The 16,709-nt window shown below is 40.7% G+C and overlaps 1 protein-coding gene across 1 annotated transcript in view; it reads left to right on the forward strand.

Annotated features, from left to right (window-relative positions):
- LOC128706036 (uncharacterized) overlaps positions 1–11,392 on the forward strand; it is a 96,422-nt gene extending 85,030 nt beyond the window's left edge. The window contains exons 31-44 of the mRNA XM_070093872.1: positions 109–378; positions 1,308–1,478; positions 1,586–1,916; positions 2,190–2,242; positions 3,783–3,870; positions 4,734–4,851; positions 4,966–5,083; positions 5,193–5,666; positions 6,097–6,983; positions 8,109–8,187; positions 8,316–8,561; positions 8,826–9,613; positions 9,710–10,163; positions 10,286–11,392. Coding sequence (XP_069949973.1) covers positions 109–378; positions 1,308–1,478; positions 1,586–1,916; positions 2,190–2,242; positions 3,783–3,870; positions 4,734–4,851; positions 4,966–5,083; positions 5,193–5,666; positions 6,097–6,983; positions 8,109–8,187; positions 8,316–8,561; positions 8,826–9,613; positions 9,710–10,163; positions 10,286–10,852 — 4,644 coding nt within the window. The 3' untranslated portion in view covers positions 10,853–11,392. The remainder of the gene's footprint in view (positions 1–108; positions 379–1,307; positions 1,479–1,585; positions 1,917–2,189; positions 2,243–3,782; positions 3,871–4,733; positions 4,852–4,965; positions 5,084–5,192; positions 5,667–6,096; positions 6,984–8,108; positions 8,188–8,315; positions 8,562–8,825; positions 9,614–9,709; positions 10,164–10,285) is intronic.
- Positions 11,393–16,709: the final 5,317 nt, after the last annotated feature.

Consider the following 16,709-nt stretch of genomic DNA (forward strand, 5'->3'; position numbering starts at 1 on the left):
ACGCTATTTCATGAAGTTTAATATATTCACTTGAGAAATTCAACATTCATTATAACGATAAAGAAAAAAATCTTATTCTGTTAAATTCTCTTTTTTTTTTCCCGCTAGATTGGTGATACAATCGGAAATCTGCTCGGCGTTGAAGGCGCTGACTTATACAAATGTATTACTAAGCCCAAGATCAAGGTCGGTGCTGAGTTCGTAGCCAAGGGTATGAACGTGGATCAGTGCAACTACTCTGTCGGTGCCCTGGCCAAGGGTCTCTTCGACCGTGTCTTTAAGTTCCTGGTGGCCAAGTGTAACCAGACTCTGGAGACTGGCCAGAAACGTGCGTCCTTCATCGGTGTGCTTGACATTGCTGGCTTCGAGATTTTTGACGTAAGGAGTTATTTTCCATTAAAATGTCTTTTATATTGTTACGAAGAAGTAATCTGTGGGCTACTAGGAGAACAAGCATATATAAAAATTATTTCTTGATCTTATTGTAAATTTCATTATTATTTAAGGTTATGAAGTAGGTTTAATATGAATATTGTTATTGCAATATCTTCTACGTAGTTACAGAATAATAAGTACGAACATTGTCGAACCGTTATCCAGCTTTAATTTAAATTTTTAAAAGGGTGGAGTGGTAAGTCAGTTGAAGGTCTCGGTCAAATGACCAAAACTTTACTGGCGGATCATCATATGAACATCAAAATGGTATACAATACCGACAGGTTGTTAGGTAAGACACATATGCAACAGTTAGACAACTTTATTCCGAAACGTTTCGCCTACACAGTAGGCTTCTTCAGTCGAATACAGAAAGTAGGCAGGAACAGTAGAGATGTGAAGACGATGTAATCAGTCCATCACCCTTGAAGTCGTAGAATTTGAGGTTGTCAGTCCCTCGGCCTGGAGAAGTTCAGTTCCATAGTCAGGAACTATCTGATAGTTCCTGACTATGGAACTGAACTTCTCCAGGCCGAGGGACTGACAACCTCAAATTCTACGACTTCAAGGGTGATGGACTGATTACATCGTCTTCACATCTCTACTGTTCCTGCCTACTTTCTGTATTCGACTGAAGAAGCCTACTGTGTAGGCGAAACGTTTCGGAATAAAGTTGTCTAACTGTTGCATATGTGTCTTACCGGATCATCATATGACTAAGACCTTGGTCAGGAAACAATTGCCCTGTTTTCTGACCTCTCTTACCTAACCTAACTACTATCCACATCTAGGAATCACTGATAGTCCCTGAATCTTTTTTTTTAAATCTATTTTTTTTTGCAAATCATGTATTTTATTTTTTATATAAACAGTATAACGGCTTCGAGCAGCTCTGCATCAACTTCTGTAACGAGAAGCTGCAGCAGTTCTTCAACCATCACATGTTTGTGCTGGAGCAGGAAGAGTACAAGAAGGAAGGCATCAACTGGGTCTTCGTGGACTTCGGTATGGATCTGGCGGCTTGCATTGAACTTTTCGAGAAAGTAAGTATCTAAAATAGGATTTGAATACACACTTGTTTTAATTAATATATATAAAATTCTCCATTTAACTGTGCTTTCTGAGAATACATCTGATTCTTATTTTGCAGAAAATGGGAATCCTATCTATATTAGAGGAAGAGTCTATGTTCCCCAAAGCTACTGACAAGTCCTTCCAGGAGAAGTTGAATGCTAATCATCTTGGTAAATCTTCCGTGTTCATCAAGCCTAAACCACCCAAGGCTGGGCAGGTTGAAGGTCACTTCGCCATCGTTCACTACGCTGGTACTGTCACTTACAACTTGACTGGCTGGCTGGAGAAGAACAAGGACCCTCTCAACGACACTGTCGTCGACCTTCTGAAGAAGGCCTCTGCAGCACTTGTTGTTACTCTATTTGCTGATCATCCCGGACAGTCTGGACCTGCTGACGCCAAGAGTGGTACGTATTCTTCCATCTACGTATAATTTCCAAACCATTTTCACGCGGACTGGGCTTGCAGAGGGGCATAAAGTATCCGTGAAAACCTTTACCAAGCAATTTCTTCCTCTTTGTCTGCAAAATATAATCTGACTAAGGCCATAGTTTTGTTTCGTGCGCCTCTTTTTCTCTTGTAATTACATATGCAAAACTTTTTAAAATAAACATTCGTAAACTTATTTCCGTTTAGAAATATAACAAAATTTAACCTATATATGCACATGTTCTTTGCAGGTGGAAGAGGTGCTAAATCCGGATCTTTCAAGACGGTGTCTTCCAATTACAGGGTAAGTAGACAATGTTGGCTTCCGTTTCTCTCCAGAATTCTTGTCTTTAGTTGGTTATTTTTTTTTAGTCGGTGAATTATAGGTGATAATAGAAATTAAATATTATGTGTGTATGTGCAACAATGCCACTTGGTGCTTTTTGTAGCTTCACTTTGTGTTTCTCGTTATATACAGTGTTGAACATGTGTTTTTAATGTATATATGTATTCAACGTGTCTCTTTTCAAGACAATTTCAACCTGCCTATACGGTGTTTAACTTGCTTTTCATGATGCATAAATAGTTTCACTATTCGTCTCTCATTGTTTAGTTCACTTTTAGAATTCTATGTATACACATTGTTTAACAGGTGACTCTTAATGCATAAGGTGTTTAAAATATTTTCATTAACATACAGTTCGGTGTGTGTCGTTATCTATAACCAGTGTTGAACATGTACTCTTCCAGTCTTCGATATGAAAGATAAAAATACCCAGAAAAAGGGTCACTACGAGCCTAGCTATGTTCCATGTAACTACAAACAGACATAAATGCCCATAGGAAGGGCCAAGAGGGGCATTGACAACTTTTGCACTGCACTAGAAACAAAACTGTGTACATGGATCACAAAGAATGAGAGTATGGCTTATCATAGGCTACTGCTGGTAACCTGTCTCTCGTACACCAGATGTAAGGAGGTAGTGAGAAGTCTCGTATCGTAGGATGGTAAACTAACTTAATCGTATCATCATGGCGAAATACTAAACCCGTAAGAGCCTCATAGTGTCTGGAGAATGGGAGGAAATCTGGTTTGATCCAGTGAAAAAGAGGATAACTTCATTTCTTTTTTTTTTTTTTTTTTTTTTTTTTTTTATTCGCCGGTATTCTCCCGGCCCGGGTCTTTTCCAAGTAGTGGTGACCCGGCCTTGGCTCCCTATCTGGGGAGTGTCTCGAGACTTAAGTCTCCCATGGGAGGAGGTAAAGTACCTCCTCATCTTTGGGACCAAGTGTCCCCAGGCCTAGCCACATTCCCCGCCCTCACGGGGCTCGTAGAGAGAAGCTAGGCCTCTGGTCTCCCATCTACCCCGCCTCAAATGGGCTCGTGGGGATGGCAGTCTTATGAGCTGCAGATGGTAGCAAGCTCAGAGTCTATCTATTTCTTTTGGTCACCGGCATCAAAGTTGTAAATGTTTTGACGGTATCATCAGACTGTGAAATGAGAGTAAAAAGGGCACTTGTGTAGAGTTTAGGACATTTATTAAATAAGACGTTTCTCCACGAGGGACTGATGAAGCCATTCTGGCGAAACGTTTCCTTTAATAAATGTTCTGAACAGTATGCAAGTTTCGTTTTCCTCCTGTAAAGAGGCACCCCCTCTTCCCTCATTCAGGGATTAACCCTGAGGTTCTCTCTTACAGGACCACCTCAACAACCTCGTGAAAACACCGAACACTACACATAATTATTAACCCTGAGGTTCTCTCTCACAGGACCAGCTCAACAACCTCATGAAGACACCGAACACTACACATAATTATTAACCCTGAGGTTCTCTCTCACAGGACCAGCTCAACAACCTCATGAAGACCCTCAACGCCACTCATCCTCACTTCATCCGTTGTATCGTTCCCAACGAGACTAAGTCCCCAGGTATGTTAAATGAAATTATTCTCTGTTTAATAAATATAACATTCAACAGTAAAAATGTTTCGCTAAATCTATTTGTGGCACGCCATACATCCAGTTAAATCAACTTGAATGTCATACGTTTAGTTAACTGTTAAACCTGTGACTAGCATGCACTCCATATCCATACTCTAGACTGTGCCTTGAGAACTAATGGCCATACAAAGGCTTTGCAACTAAACCTTTACTTTACCTGAAGGATATTTAAGGGGAGTCAGCGCCCCCGCCGTCGGGTTCCAGACCAAGTTTAAACTTTCATATATTCACAATAACGCCATTTATACAAGCGAATCTAACACATTTACTCAGGTTTTCTGGAATCGTATCATTTAGATACCTTGACATATCATTTAGATGCGTATAATATCTTTGTTGCTCAATAAGTGAACTGGAAAGCTGTTTAATATCTCTTTGTTGCTCAATAAGTGAACTGGAAAGCTGTTTAATATCTCTTTGTTGCTCAATAAGTGAACTGGAAAGCTGTGTTCAACACCATTACATTAAGACTAATATCATACTTCTGGAAGCATATTTTATATTTTGTTTAATCATTATTTACACAAAATTGCCACATCTATTTACACTCACGTTTATACCTAGCTAGTAAATCAATGAGTCTGTATTGCAAGTTGCTACGTATGTGCACCATTATTAATATATTAAAAAAACTGAAGGGGACATAGAGCTACGCATATTTATTACGTGAATCATAATATCATAGCGAAGCTCATAACTATATGATTATTAGATAGCTAGAACGTTGAAAAAAATCGTGACTACACTAGGACACAAGAATTTAATGCCATCGTTTCTTTTCGTTAATTTAGGTGTGATTGACGCGGGTCTTGTGATGCATCAGCTTACTTGTAACGGTGTACTTGAGGGTATCAGGATCTGTCGTAAAGGCTTCCCTAACAGGATGATGTACAAAGACTTCAAATACCGGTGAGCTGACATTCGCCATAACTGCTCTCTAAATGAAGGGTGAACAATTACGAAACATTATAAAACTAATTATGAGTACTTTCAAGTAGTCTCAGTGCACTATATGCTTCACAGTTACAAGATCCTGGCCTCTAAGGAGATGTCCCAGATTTCCGACGACAAGAAGGCCGCCAAAGTTTGCTTCGACAAGTCTGGTCTAGACGAAGAGCTTTATCGCCTCGGTAACACTAAGGTACGTTGTGTAAATATTTATAAATCTAATCTAATCATCCACAAGGCAAATTTATATTTTATTTTTATGAGTTTGTATAATACCAATGCATTTATCATGTGTATTTCAGGTGTTCTTCCGCGCCGGTGCTCTGGGCGAACTGGAGGAGATCCGTGACGATCGTCTGGGTAAGATGGTTTCGTGGCTGCAGGCCTGGTTGCGAGGCTACAGCGGCCGCAAGGACTACAAAAGACTGCAAGAGCAGCGAAATTCCCTCATCGTGGTGCAGCGCGCCCTGAGGAATTTCCTAAAGATGCGCGCTTGGTCGTGGTTCCTCCTCTGGCAGAAGATCAAGCCTCTGCTCAACGTCACTCGCATTGAGGACGAGATGCGAGCCCTCGAGGAGAAGGCTGCCAAAGCTCTAGCGGACTACGAGAACGAGGCCAGACTTCGTAAAGAAGCAGAGATCGCCATCGCAGCTCTTCAAGAGGAAAAAAATAACCTTCTGGTGTCTCTCGAGTCCACCAAGGGTAATATGTCAGAATATCTAGACAAACAAGCCAAACTACAGCGCCAGAAAGCTGAGGTGGAAGCTCAGCTCGATGTAAGCGCTAGCACTATTTTTATTAATAGTTCAGAAAAAAAATATTGGTATAAACGATGAAAAAAATATGTCATGGTAATGTAAATTAATAATGGTCACAGCCGGTGAATGCGAACATACAACATTCTTTACAAACGCAGGTCATATTTCCATAGAGTATTTATACAGAAAAATGCATTTATCTAATTCTACATAGATTGAAAGCTTGATTTGATATCTAAGAGATTAAAGTATCCTTGATATTAGTATCTAGTTGGATTGCGGCCTTAATGACCTTCGTGCAGTCATGCGTCAAGCACGAAGTTCTTAGTAATAGATGAATTTAGTATTCGTTTTCATGGCACATATATTTTACCTTCATATTTCTTTACTTTCTCCCTCCCCCCCAAAAAAAAGGAAAAAGTAATTCAATTTAATTATTTTTCTGCAGGATGTAACGGATCGTCTTCGGCAGGAAGAAGAAACTCGCAAAAAGTTCGCTGAGAGTAAGAAAGAAATGGAGCAACAGTTGAAAAACTTGAAGAAGGAACTGGAAAACAAGGAGTGCGCTACTTACCAGGTAGAACAGGACAAGGCAGCCAAAGATCATCAAATCAGAACTCTGACTGAAGAAATTGCTCATCAAGAAGAGCTTATCAACCAAGTGAAGAAAGAAAAGAAACATCTTCAAGAATGCAACCAAAAGACTGCTGAGGATCTTCAGTGTGTCGAGGACAAATGTACTCATCTCAATAACGTGAAAACTAAGTTAGAGCAAACACTGGACGAGTTGGAGGATTCTCTTGAGCGAGAGAAGAAGCTCCGTGGAGAAGGTGAGAAACTGAGGCGGAAGAATGACAATGATCTCAAGCTGACCCAAGAAATTGTCTCCGAGCTTGAACGCTCTCGTAAAGATCTCGAAGACACTGTCCAACGCAAGGATAAAGAAATTGTTGAGCTTACATCTAAGCTCGAAGAAGAACATGGAATCATTTCCAAGTACAGCAGACAAATCAAAGACCACCAAACTCACATTGAAAACCTGGAGAGGGAACTAATAGACGAGCGGCATGCTAGAACCAACGCTGAGCAGGCAAAGACTAGGTTAACACGTGAGCTCTCAGAGACAGGAAGTCGCCTGGACGAGGCTGGAGGAGCCACCGCTGCCCAGATCGAACTTAACAAGAAGCGAGAAGCCGAACTGGCCAAGCTTCGCCGTGACCTCGAGGAGAACAACATTAAGTACAATAGTACTCTCAACACTCTTCGCAAGAAACACACTGACACCGTCTCCGAATTGTCTGAGCAAATTGCTAACCTCAATAAGGTGAAGTGCAAGTAAGTAAACCAATGAGAATAATCAAAACAGAAAATAAACAGCAATAATTCACGAAGAAAAGTGATCAGCTAAATGATTATTCTAAATTTTGAAAAACTGGTAGGTCAGAATTACAACAGTTAGCGTTATCCTCTTTTGACGTTTCCATAACTATGGTTAATAATATTTGAAAAAAATATAAAAATCTGTGCATGCATTTGTTTTAAATATTGCTTAGTAAAATAGTTTCTTTTAAATGTGCTATATAAAATTGTGCTTTGAGAGAAATTAATTTCAAGGGACAAATACCTGTAATTATATTTAAAAATGTCTCTTCTTGAAAAGAGTCAAAAGTCGCAGTACCAAGACTGAAACAATACACAAATAACCGCACAGAGGAAAGGGAAAGTAATATTTCGCTCCTGCTTGGACCATCATCGATTTGTCAGTGATCTAAGTCAGACCGAAACATCGTCAATACTCCTTCTTTCCTAAGTGCTTCTTGCTTGTGTGTGTGTGTGTGTATATATATATATATATATATATATATATATATATATATATATATATATATATATATATATATATATATATATATATATATATATATATATATATATATATATATATATATATATATATATATATATATATATATATATATATATATATATATATATATATATATATATATATATATATGTATATATCCCTTTCTTGAACAAGGTGGCTGTGATGCTGATGATGCTAGTGAAGGCTCTCCATCTAAGGAAACTGAGCCACACTTCCATTTCCTGCTTACGACTTTAATTAAAATATTTTGACTAAAAATCCATTAGTCAAATGCCTAATCTCTTAAATTTCATGGTACTTTTCATATGATTTTTTAAAAATATATGAAATATTAAAAAAATATGCAAAACGTGCTAAAACGTTTTTATTGCACATTTCGAAGATTCAAAAGCGGTTGGAACAATTTTCTGATATACTTTATGCGTAAATTATCTACCCTTCCATAGCTCAACTTTGAACACCTTTCATTCCCTAGACGATGTATTGAGCCCTCTGATTTTGAGCTGCTGCCCATTAGCATATAACATTAACCAGTCCATCTGATGTGTTAATGCAATAATTTCACCCAACAGACTCGAGAAGGAAAAAGAACTCCTAAAAATATCAATTCATGACGGCAAGGTCGCGCTGGACAATGTCTCCAAGGATAAGGTACACGTAAATCACCATGTGTATGTCAGGGGAATACTGATCAATAAAAAGGTATATTCTTGTGTATTTCGGCTTCTAAAAGCGTCTTCGACACATGAAAGAGAGAACTAACAAGCGTCACGTTGCAGGCAGAGAGTGAGAAGACCATCAGACAGTTGACTCAGCAGACCCACGAGGTTAACGTGAGACTGGACGACGCCCTGAGGACCCTGGCCGACCATGACGGCGCCAGGAAGAAGCTGGCGCTGGAGAACGCTGACCTGGTCCGCCAGCTGGAGGAGACTGAACACAGAGTGTCTGAACTCACCACACTCAAGCTCTCACTCACCAACCAGCTGGCTGACACCAAGAAACTCGCAGACGTCGAAATCAAGGTGAGAGACTTGCTAACTCACTTCAATTATTCATTTAAAATTCTAAACCCGTGTGGGTCGTTCATCCCAAAGATTGGCGGATGATCGATCCTTCGTCCATTAAACACAGGACAGAAGTGCTACTCTTATGACTCGCGAAATTGTGATAACACGTTTGTAAACGACTCATGTATTACATTTTACTGATAGAATAAGTGTACTAACATTACGCTGTAATTTCAATAAGCATGTGTGTTATAACACTGTTGTTGTTTTTCCCCAAAGAACCGCGTTACTCTTCTGGGCAAATACCGCAACCTGGAGTTTGACGTTGAAGGTCTTCGAGAGCAACTGGACGAGGAGAATGAGGTGAAGAATGACGTGCTGCGCCAGCTGTCTAAGGCTACTGCCGAGGCACAAATGTGGAGAGCGAAGTATGAGTCTGAGGGCGTCGCCCGAGCCGAGGAACTGGAAGCCACTCGTCTCAAGCTTGTTGCTCGTCTGGAGGAAGCCGAGGCACAGATCGAAGAGCTAAATATCAAAAACTCTAATTTGGAGAAGAATAGGCAGCGTATCACTACAGAATTCGAGCAAGTTCAAGTTGAGGTTGATCGTGCTCAAACCATGGCAATCGCTGCTGAGAAAAGGCAAAAGAACTTTGACAGGATTGTTGGTGAATGGAAGATCAAGGTTGACGACTTATCCGCCGAACTTGATGCTTCCCAAAAGGAGTGTCGCAACTATGCTACAGAACAGTTTCGTGTTAACGCCCTTTACGAAGAGAACCTTGAACATCTCGAAGCTCTTCGTCGCGAAAACAAGAGTCTTTCTGACGAGCTCAAGAACCTGACTGATCATAGCAACGAGAGCTATCTAACTCTCATTGAAACCCAGAAAGCTTGCAAGCGTTTAGAAGCCGAGAAGGAAGAGCTTCAGTCCGCCCTTGAGGAAGCTGAGTCTGCTCTTGAACAAGAAGAAAACAAATCGCTCCGTCATCAGTTAGAGCTAAATCAAGTCAGACAAGAAATTGAAAGACGAATTCAGGAAAAAGAAGAAGAGTTCGAGAGTACACGGTAAGTAACTGGGAACTTAAGATATTTCATTTGATATATCAACTACGTCTGTCTACCATTTGTACTGATAAATAAATCATTCTTCATTATTTACAGGAAGATGCATCAGCGTTCTGTTGATCAGCTGAAAATTTCCCTCGAATCTGAGGCTAAAGGCAAGGCTGAAGCTCTTCGGCTGAAGATCAAGTTAGAAACTGACATCAGAGAACTCGAAGGTGCTCTTGATCATTCCAACAGAGCTAATACCGAACTTCAAAAGCAATTAAAGAAGCATCAGAATGAAGCTGGTGAGCTGCAGCTGCGTCTCGATGAGCAGTTACGCATTGTCGCTGAGTTCCGAGAACAGTACAGTAATGCAGAGCGGAAAATCAGCTCCTTGGGCAGCGACCTGGAGGAGTCCCGCACACTTCTCGAGCAATCAGATCGTGGCCGGCGTCAAACCGAGTCTGAGCTTTCTACTGCTCAGCTACAGCTCAGAAAACTCACTACAGAAAACAATACTTTGACCAGCGTGAGGAGAAAACTCGAAAACGACGTGAAGACCCTTCAAGTAAGTATCAGCATTTCGCCAGACTTAAAAATAATATCATTCAGATGAGTTGTGGTTTCTTTGTATAGTATGGTAGTTATTCTTGTGATAGTGTTCTGAAATGTCATTTTTCATTATAACAGATTGACGTAGATGAACTGGCCAAAGAAGCACGGAACTCTGAGGATAAAGGTAAAAAGGCAATGTTGGATGCTGCGCGCCTGGCTGATGAGTTACGCGTCGAACAGGAACATTCCCAGAGTCAAGAAAACACACGCAAAGCTTTGGAAGCAACCGTCAGAGACCTGGAAGCTCGTGTTCTAGAAAGTGAGGCAATTGCAGATAAATACGGCAGGACTACCGTTGGCAGATTGGAAGGTCGCATTCACGAGCTGGAAGGCCAACTAGACGAAGAGCGAACCACTCATTCAGAGGCCCAGAAGAACCTCAGGAAATGCGAGAGAACCATCAAGGAACTCAGCCACCAGACCGAAGAGGACAGGAAGAATCATGAGAAGATGCAGGATCTGATGGACAAACTGCAGCAGAGAGTCACTCAGAACAAATACCAGATAGAAGAGGCAGAGGAAATAGCTGCCCTGAACCTGGCCAAGTACCGCAAGGCCCAACAAGAGTTGGAGGACACGGAGGAGCGAATTCGCGCAACCACGAGCCAGACTCTAGTTACGTACATACAGAGTACAATATAACAGGTGTGCCAGTAAAAGTTTGGCTAACATACTCATTCTGCACTACCAGTAGAGACAGGTGCATGACTGAAGCTCAAACACCTTTACAGGAGAAATGGTTTGGTGATACCGACAAGATGTGGAAAAAGACACTGACGTACGGGTCAGGACATTTATTAAATCCACGAATAGAAGCGAAACGTTTCCTTTAATAAATGTCCTGAACTCTACATGGGTGCCTTTTTCTACACCTTTATATGAGATATTCATAGATATATATGAAAATATATCACCTTTTTCGTTTAACAAATAACATACATGAAGGAAATATACGAATAGGTGAAAAAAAAAGTTATTAATCATCCTTTATTAATAAACCACAAGCAGTGTCCTCCCAAGTCATTCACTCAAGCTGTCTCAAAGCTTGAGAAAGCTTACGAGGTGGAACTGTCTGCATAATTCATTCATACTGTTCTCTGTTATCATATTTATGTAACTAAATGTTACATTCTTCCATAATTACAGTTATTATTAACCCAATAATAAAATGCGTTAGCATTCTTTTGATAACCTTCATTCACCACGAATTCTAGAGTACACCAAATTCTAGAATACACCAAATTCTAGAGTACACCAAATTCTAGAATACACCAAATTCTAGAGTACACCAAATTCTAGAGTACACCAAATTCTAGAGTACACCAAATTCTAGAGTACACCAAATTCTAGAGTACACCAAATTCTAGAGTACACCAAATTCTAGAGTACACCAAATTCTAGAGTACACCAAATTCTAGAGTACACCAAATTCTAGAGTACACCAAATTCTAAAGTTCACCAAATTCTAGAGTACACCAAATTCCTGATACTCAAACGAAGGGAATTTTTACTCTCGTGATTGTAACATTATATAAGAGAAGGAATTATATGAGCATGAGCTGAATATCCTTGTTGAAGCCCTGTCAACTACACTAGAATCAAACCATACCACGGGCGGGATTTGAACCCGCGGTCAGAGAGTCTCAAAACTCCAGACCGTCGCGTTAGCCACTGGGTTCAAATCCCGCCCGTGGTATGTTTTGTTTGCAATCGTGTCATTACGATTTCGTGAGACACTAGAATCATTAAGGAAGGTGCATTACAACCTTTTTCTCCCACCAGACAAAATTACTTTAATCCCCAAAATAAGGACTAAAATGACCCCTTGAGTGTATACATAAGAACATAAGAACGAAGGAACACTGCAGAAGGCCTACTGGCCCATGCGAGGCAGGTCCAAGTCCCTACCGGCTTAAGCCAATGCACCCAACCTAGTCAGGTCAGGTCACATTGACTCAAGGGAGGAACACGGCAACCGACCCGTTAGCACAAGCTATCAGGTCTAACTCACACCCACCCACATCTACTCATGTATTTATCCAACCTATTTTTAAAGCTACACAACGTTCTGGCCTCTATAACGGTACTTGGGAGTTTGTTCCACTCATCCACAACTCTATTACCAAACCAGTACTTTCCTATATCCCTCCTGAATCTGAATTTTTCCAACTTAAAACCATTGCTGCGAGTCCTGTCTAGGCTAGATATTATCAGCACACTATTTACATCCCCTTTATTTATTCCTGTCTTCCACTTATAAACCTCAATCATATCCCCCCTAATTCTACGTCTTTCTAGAGAGTGCAGTTTCAGGGCCCTTAGTCTATCCTCATAGGGAAGGTTTCTGATACATGGGATCATCTTTGTCATCCTCCTTTGTACATTTTCCAGAGAATTTATATCCATTCTGTAATACGGTGACCAAAACTGTGCAGCATAATCTAAATGAGGCCTAACCAAGGATGTATAGAGTTGAAGAACAACCTGAGGACTCCTATTATTTATGCTTCTTGATATGAAGCCAAGGATTCTATTAGCTTTATTGCGAACACTTATGCACTGTTGTCTTGGTTTCAGATTACTGCTAACCAGAACTCCTAAATCTTTTTCGCAATCCGTAATATTAAGATCTACATTATTTAGTTTATATGTGGCATGGTTATTGTCCTGTCCAACATTTAGAACTTTGCATTTGTCTATATTAAACTGCATCTGCCACTTCTCCGACCACTGCATCAGTCTATTCAAATCTTCCTGGAGTGCTCGAATGTCCTCGTCAGAATGAATTCGACGGCCTATTTTGGTGTCATCGGCAAACTTGCCGATGTCGCTCTTTATGCCCTCATCTATGTCGTTTATGTAGATTGTGAACAGCAGGGGGCCCAACACTGACCCCTGTGGAACACCGCTCGTGACGCTTCCCCACTCTGATTTCTCCCCATTTATGCAAACTCTCTGCTGCCTATTTGTCAACCATGCCTCTATCCAGGAAAAAATTTCTCCTCCTATTCCATGTGCTTTAATTTTCCTCAATAGTCTCTGATGTGGGACCCTGTCAAAAGCCTTACTGAAGTCCATATACACAATATCATATTCGTTACCATGATCTACCTCCTCAAATACCTTAGTGAAAAAAGTTAATAAATTCGTAAGGCAGGAACGTCCCTTTGTAAAACCATGCTGAGATTCGTTGATTAATTTATGCTTTTCAAGGTGGCTACGAACTGCCTCGGCAATTATTGATTCCATAAATTTTCCCACTATGGAGGTTAGGCTTATTGGTCTATAGTTCGAAGCTAAGGACCTGTCACCTGTTTTGAAAATAGGTATCACATTTGCCATTTTCCACTTATCTGGCACCATGCCAGTTTGTAGTGATATGTTGAAAAGATTAGCCAAAGGTGTGCTAAGCTCCTCTTTACATTCCTTTAGAACCCTTGCATACAGTTCATCAGGGCCTGGGGATTTGTTAGGTTTTAATTTATCTATTTGCCTAAGGACCATGTCACTTGTGACCCTAATAGTGCACAGTTTATTATCGTCCTGTTCTACATAATTTATCATTACTGGAATATCACTGGTATCCTCCTGTGTAAAAACTGAGAGGAAGTATGTGTTAAAAATTCTACACATTTCCTTGTCACTGTCAGTGAGCTGACCCGAGGAACTTTTGAGTGGGCCTATCTTGTCCCTGATCTTACTTCTGTATACCTGAAAGAATCCTTTTGGGTTAGTCTTCGATTCTCTTGCAACTTTAACCTCATAATCTCTTTTTGCTTTTCTAATTCCCTTTTTTATTTCTCTCTTTAACTGAATATATCGATTTCTTAATTGCCCCTCTCCTCTTTTGATTTGCCTATATATGCCTCTCTTTTGACCAATCAGATATTTTAATCTATTGTTCATCCATTTAGGATCATTTTTGTTTGATCTGATTTCCCTATTTGGAACATAATTTGACTGAGCAGCTAGAACTATGCCCTGGAAAGCATCATATCGGCAACCATCACCACCTACCTGACCCCTAGTCAGGTCATTCCAGTTCAGCCCACCTAAGTAATTTTTCAGTCCTATGAAATCAGCCAAGCGAAAGTCAGGGACGGAGACTTGATTGCCATTATTAGGGGAATTCCATGATATGTTAAAACTGAGTGATTTGTGATCACTCTCCCCAAGCTCATCATTAACCTCAAGATTATTAATTAGTGTTTCCCTACTGGCAAGAACCAAGTCAAGGAGGTTATTTCCCCTAGTTGGCTCTGTCACAAACTGTTTTAAAAAACAATCCTGGATCGTATCAAGAAAGTCACCCGACTCTAAATTTCCTGTCAAATTGCTCCAGTCAATCTGTCTATAGTTGAAATCTCCCATTAGCACAACATTTTCGTATGTAGATGCCTTACGAATTTCGTCCCATAGAAGTTTACTGCACTCCCTATCAAGATTTGGGGCCCTGTAAATCACACCCAAAATTAGTTTTTCTCGGCCCTCGAGAAGCTGTAACCAAACAGATTCAGTGGCTGACGCTTCTAATTTAATATCTTGTCTAACACAACAATTTAAATTGTCTCTGACATACATCGCTACTCCACCACCTTTCCTGTTGACCCTGTCAGTGTGGAATAATTTATAGCCTTGTATGTGACATTCAGATGGCATCTCTCTATCTTTCAGATTGAGCCAGGTCTCTGTTATAGCAATAATATCTATGTTTCCTGCACTTGCAATTAATCTTAGCTCATCTATCTTATTTCTAACACTCCTGCTATTAGTATAGTAAACCTTAAGGGAGCTAGTCCCTTGCTGCCCTCTGCTGTCCCCCTTTGTTTTCTGACCTGTTCTATTGTCTTTATTTATAACTTCATGCTGAATGCCTTTTATACATTTACTGTTTCCAACCCTAGTGTTGCAACCTGCTTGTTTCCCACACACACCCATACCTCTATCTTCCATCAGTTTAAAATCATAGGCATCTCACCAATGGCCTTCTCAATCGAGTCTGCAAGTGCTACCACCCCTGCCCCAGAGAGATGAACCCCATCCCTTGCATACATATCATGTTTGCCATAAAAGTTGTTCCAGTTGTCAATGAATGGGATTGCAAGTTCCTTGCAGTATCTGTCTAGCCAGCAATTTACACCAATTGCCCTAGACAACCATTCATTTCCTACTCCCCTTCTAGGCAAGATGCTACATATGATTGGGATCCCTCCCTTAGACTTAATGAAATCTATAGCTGACCTGTACTTATCTAGCAGCTCTTCTCTCCTACCCTTCCCAATATCATTTCCACCAGCACTGAGACAGATAATGGGCTTGTTCCCATTACCTGACATGATATTATCCAGTCTGTTGACAATGTCCCCAACACCAGCTCCAGGGAAGCACACTCTATCTCTCATCTTCTTATTCCTATTACAAAAAGCACGGTCAACATATCTTACCTGAGAGTCACCAACCACAAGAATGCGCTTACCTTCATTAGCAGGGGCAGTAGTACCCTTACCTTCACTGGCCACTGAAGTACATTCATCCTGGAGAACAGAGAAGCGATTTCCTACCTTCAGATCTTCACTCTTAACTTTCCTTACTCTGATGCGCCTCCCATTACTGTGAACAACTCGCCACTTGTAGCAGGTGCTGGGCTGCACCTCACTGCTGGTACCCGTTGCTACCTCCCCACCTACAGCCTCCTCACAGTGAGAGACAGACTGCACCTCACTGCTAGAAGCCTCATTCCCCACATCTCCAACCACCTCACACACTCTCCCAGGCCCATTGAGGTGGACCTTCAGCCTCCTAATCTCCTCCTGGAGAAGCAAGACCTCCTCCTTCAACTCTCCAAACTCAGTTTTTAAAACACTGCAGAAGCAAGCCATGCTTTGTAACCGTCCACGCTAATCCCCAAAGCAGCTCAGGGTCTGTGACCTCACGTGAGTGTATATATGCTCGGAATGTATCCTGTTATATGAGAGAGGTTTTATTAAAGTTAACCCAAATAACAACATGTGCCAAGAAATGAAACTTGTGTTGATTTAGTTAAATATGTTTATTATGTACCCCATACCCATCCTGTGGGCGGTAGTCAAAAGATTACAGAGGTACATAATGGATCCAGGGACTGGACTCCAAAGTTATGATAGCTGAATTAGTTACAAAGGTAATGAACTCCAGGTAGATCTGGTCACAGTCATGACAAGTTACAAAGGTAATGAACTCCAGGTAGATCTGGTCACAGTCATGACAAGTTACAAAGGTAATGAACCATCTACACTCCTATACATGGTGGAGAGCAAGAACAATGTTACAAGACAAGCCTAAGAGTCAACCTGGGTATATACCCTTGTATGTTATTATGTCTTGGCACACTGGGTATATACCCTTGTTGATAAATTAGACACATGTGCAACTCTTGGGTATCTTCAATAAAGATACCCAAGAGTTGCACATGTGTCTAATTTATCAACATGTCGGTTCTCTGAACCATTCATCTACAAAA

This window comes from Cherax quadricarinatus, chromosome 44 (assembly GCF_038502225.1).
Source record: "Cherax quadricarinatus isolate ZL_2023a chromosome 44, ASM3850222v1, whole genome shotgun sequence".
Lineage (NCBI taxonomy): Eukaryota > Metazoa > Arthropoda > Malacostraca > Decapoda > Parastacidae > Cherax > Cherax quadricarinatus.